This window comes from Berghia stephanieae, chromosome 9 (assembly GCF_034508935.2).
Source record: "Berghia stephanieae isolate SIO BIC M18660-M18661 chromosome 9, UCSD_Bste_1.3, whole genome shotgun sequence".
NCBI lineage: Eukaryota > Metazoa > Mollusca > Gastropoda > Nudibranchia > Aeolidiidae > Berghia > Berghia stephanieae.
The window spans coordinates 4274586-4279585 of record NC_088368.1 but is presented as its reverse complement, the minus strand read 5'-3'; the positions used below and the strand labels follow the sequence as shown (position 1 = coordinate 4279585).

The 5000-nt window shown below is 39.5% G+C and overlaps 1 protein-coding gene across 1 annotated transcript in view; it reads right to left on the bottom strand.

Annotated features, from left to right (window-relative positions):
- The window catches only part of LOC144979281 (uncharacterized), a 10377-nt gene that overhangs the window by 2391 nt on the left and 2986 nt on the right, over positions 1–5000 (bottom strand). Inside the window, exon 4 of the mRNA XM_078925898.1 lies at positions 3473–3584. Within this exon, the coding sequence (XP_078782024.1) occupies positions 3473–3584 (112 nt within the window). The remainder of the gene's footprint in view (positions 1–3472; positions 3585–5000) is intronic.

The following is a 5000-nucleotide window of genomic DNA, read 5'->3' as shown; positions in this document are numbered from 1 at the left end:
GATTTTTGTTATCAGTGATCTTTTTCTGTTTGCCATTTCTAAAATTTCTTCATTTCTTTTCCTTTCCATCCATGACACCCTCATCATTCTTCTGTAAAACCACATTTCCACTGCCTCCAGTCTTTTAACCATGGTCTTGTTTATGGTCCAGCTCTCACAACCATATAGCAGCACAGACAGTACATAGCAATCCAGGACTTTGATTTTTGTTTTCATGCTAATATTCCTGTTTTTCATAATTGTATGCAGCTGGTTGAATGCATTCTTCGCCATACCTATTCTTTTCTTATTTCACAATCTGATTTTCCATTGGATGTTACATTGAAGCCTAAATATTTGAAACATTCAACTTGTTGTATTGTTTGTCCTCTGCTTGTTATTACACAGGCTGGTGGGTTATTATTTTTAGATACCGTCATACATTCTGTTTTAGATATATTCAGTTCCAGTCCCATATTTTCACTACTCCTGACTACAACATCCAGTAATTCTTGTAGTTCATGTTCAGATTCTGCCAGTAGAACCGTATCATCTGCATACCTCAGATTTGTTACATTCTTTCCTCCAATACACACCCCCTTCTTATGTTCGATATCTCTTAATATCATTTCACTATAGAGGTTGAATAAATCTGGAGACAAAACACACCCCTGCCTAACTCCTCTTCTAATAGGTGTAAAACTGCTTAGTTCATTGTCAACACGCATTGCTGCTTCTTGTTCCCAGTACAAATTCCGTAATATTCTTAAATCTTTACCATCAATGTCCAAGGATGATAGAATTTTGAATAGTTTTTCGTGTTGTACTTTATCAAAGGCTTTTGAATAGTCGATGAAACACATATACAGATCTTTATTTACTTCAATACATCTTTCCATCAGCATTGATAATGTGAATATTCCATTTCTGGTACCCTTGTCCTCAACAAAACCAAATTGCATCTCCCCAATTTCAGGTCGTATTTTATTTCTTATTCTTAGTAAAATTATCTTCAAAAGAATTTTTGTGAGGTGGCTCATTAGGCTAATAGTTCTGTGTTGTTCACAATCAACTGCCCCTGGCTTTTTTGGTAGTGCTATAAAAATGGATCGTTTCATATCAGTTGGCATTTTTCCTGTGTCATACACTTGATTTAGAAGGTTTGTGATGAATTCAATCCCCCATTCACCCAGGCCAGTCAAGGCTTCAATTGTTATGGCATCAGGTCCTGCAGCTTTTCCATTTTTCATGCTTTTCATGACGTTCCTAACTTCATCTTTCATTATAGAAGGCCCTTCCAGTTCTTTTATCATAGGCATTTCTCCTCGATTATCAAAAAAAAGTTCTTCAATATATTCTGACCATCTGTTTAGAATGCAGTCTTTGTCCATGATGGTGTTTCCACGCTTGTCTTTGATGCATCCACTTTTAGCACCTGATTTAGTTTTGTTTGTCACTTCTTTGATTTTCTGATGGAAGAATTTGCCATTTTTTTCTTTGCAGGACATTATATAGTGACATTGTTCATTTATCCAGTCTTCTTTAGCTTCGTTGCATTTTCTTTTTATCTGCCTGTTCAGAGTCTTGTATTTTCTTCCTGATTTTTGGCCTTTCTTCTCTCATTCATTAATTCTAATATCTCTGGAGTAATCCATTTCTTCTTCTGCAACTTAAGTGTGGTTGGAACATTTTCTTCTAATGATGCAGCAACACTGTCTTTAAACTGCTCATATTTCTCTTCTATATCTGTTAGTTCTCCAAGCACTTCAAACTTGTTTCTTACTGATAGTTCAAATTTTTCTTGTATCTTCTGTTCCTCCCGGAGAATGTCTAGTTGGTATTTAGGTTTAGCCTTTGCTCTTTTGCAGATTTTCAATTTAACTCGTATGGGGCATAGCACAGGTATATGATCGCTGTTACAGTCAGCCCCCGGCATAGATTTGGCATACAAAACCGAGTTTCGGAAACGTTTGCTGATGAGTATGTAATCTATTTGGTTTCTCACTCCATCTCCAGGACTTTTCCATGTCCACTTCCTTCTATTGTGGTTTGTTGACCAAGTATTTGTGATTGTCAGATCATGTTGACGGCACCATTGAATAAGACGATCACCTCTGTCATTTTTGTCTCCCAGACCATGTGGGCCCACAATATCTTCTATTCTTTCTCGGCCCACCTTGGCATTAAAATCGCCCATGATGAGTTTTATGTCTGAAGACTTAAACTGATGCATTGCTTTATCTATTTGTTGATAGAAATTTTCCACTTCTTCATCATCGTGACTGGTGGTTGGGGCGTATATTTGTAAAATATCAAAATCAAAAGGTTTTGCTTGTAGTTTGATTGCCATTACTCTGTCTGATATGGGCCAGAATCCTTTGACTGCTCGCGCCGTTTTATTATCTAGTATAATTCCAACTCCCCTTTGGTGTTCTCCTCCTCCTGAGTATATAATTTTACAGTCATCATAATTAAGTTCTCCTGCTCCTTTCCATCTAACTTCTGATAATCCTAAAACATTGATATTCAATCTCTTCATTTCCATAACTACATTTGCTAATTTTCCTTTCTGGTACAGACTTCTTACATTCCATGTTGCTGTTCGTAATGTTTGGTGGTGCACAGTAGCTGGATGACGGTCGAGAGTCACCTGTTCACCTGCATGACTATCTCTACCGGACGAGGCTGTAATCGAGTTGCTCGAAAAACATCCATTGACGTCGTTGACTAGATTCGCTTGGACGGACATCATGACGATCTTGGGATGATACGTCAGTGGTTTCCCGTTGCCTTCTGACGGATTTTTATCTGGTTTACTCCATAGCCTTTTGACCTCCCGGTCATAACCCACAAGGCAGTGGGAGCATTTGGCAGGTTTTAAGGCGCCTCCCATTCACCTTGATAGTCCCTTCATAGAGTATATGAGGCATTTTGTATGTGTAGCTGTGCTGCCAGACTACCCAACCTCACTCTCCACGACTATCGCCAGTTGGTCCGCGGCTTTACAGCTAACCTATAGATCAGGATCTGTAGGCCGTTCCACGATCCGCCACCTGTGGACGCGCTGGGTTGGGGATGGTCGCCCCAGCTGTAATATTTTCTGATGGTATCGATCAATATTCTTCCCTTTCTCACCTTCTCCAACACTTTCTCGTTCGTACACCTGTCTGTCCATGATACCCTCAACATTCTTCTATACACCCATATCTCAAATGCCTCTAAAAGCTCAAATAATTTGTGACCCTTCGCTTCAAAACGGTATTAAGTCGGGTTGGTAAAGATGTTGAAAATTGAATTTATAGCTAGAAATATCAGACTTGTTTGAGGTTTTACGATTTATTGAGAAGAATGGTTACCATATTTTAGGGTGCTAATGCCAACAATTTATATTTTTGACCAGTTTTAACATTAAATTCGGCTTTTAAGCATCTGGTTCGTTCCGACATAATACCGTTTAGAGACGATGGGTCACATTTTTTAAAAGACATCTTACCAAATAGTATCTCCATCCATCCAAGACCATATCGTCCTCATCTCTCATATGGACATGTCTAGCCTCAGAGGGAACGCAATGGAAGTACCGTGGCTTTGTCATCTGGTAGATCCTGCAGATACATCGACACATTGGGATATCGTTCCTTATCGTAGTTATCGTTGTTGTCGTATGCCTTAACAAACTATACCATCACAACCACCACCACCACCACTAACAACAACAACAACAACGTCACCATCATCATCATCATCATCATCATCATCATCATCATCATCATCATCATCATCATCATCTTCAACACACCACCACCATCGTCATCATCATCATCATCATCATCATCATCATCATCATCATCATCATCATCATCATCTTCAACACACCACCACCATCGTCATCATTATCATCATCATCATCATCATCATCATCATCATCATCATCATCATCATCATCATCATCCATCGTGGCGTGCACTCTTGAGCACGTTGCCGGTCAGCTGTCTCCACCACATCTATGGTCTCCACTACCATCACCACCACCAACACTATCAACACACCACAACACAACACAACACAACACAACACAACACAACACAACACAACACACCACAACACAACACAACACAACACAACACAACACAACACAACACAACACAACACAACACAACACAACACAACACATTCATTCCTTCAATTATTCAAAGCTTCATTGAAGTCCCAGATTTGAGAGTTTTTTCACAAGGTGAAGGTCATTTCAATCGATCAATATTCAAAGAACACATTAAAAAAAATATATTTTTGGACATCTTTTTTAAACGTGTTTTCTTTTCCCGCGAGTACGGCACACATTGCCTCATTTACACCCGAGTCGAATGAACAGAGAACTCACAGTATTCCCTATGATATTAGTCGGATGTACAGATAGCTCAGTTGGTAGAGCCCTCGCTTCATACACAAAACACACAAAGGGGCAAAATCGGTCCCGGGTGCAGTCGAGATTTTGTTTCTGTCGTTCTGTCCCAGTAATTGGGTAGCTGGGTCTGTTAGATCTGGCGGAAAGTACTTTGTGATAGACTAGAATCCTATTCAAAGGGTAGCAAGCAATTGTTATTGTCCGTTTCATGTTATAGAAACCGGGATAAACTCCGTCTCCATGGGTCAAATGCCTCTGAAGGACTACGGCACCAATGCCCTTCAAACAGATAAGCTTTTATATAGCGCAATATCCACTAAATGTGCTCAAAGAGCTTTACAAGGGTCCCTTACCAACAGCAACACGAACCATAAAGAACAAGACATGACGCCTGTTAGGCGATACTACCATTTTTCCGGACAGAAACAACGTTGTTAACGGCCATGAAGTCTTTTTACACCTGAGTAAGGTGAGAGAATGTGAGTAAAGGACTCAGCTATGCGCTTAGCGATGCTCGAACCCAGGACCTTCTGATCCGAAAGCGAGTGTCATACCGTTAACTAAATAAATTAATAATAAATAAATTGAGCTTTTATATAGGGCAATATCCACTAAA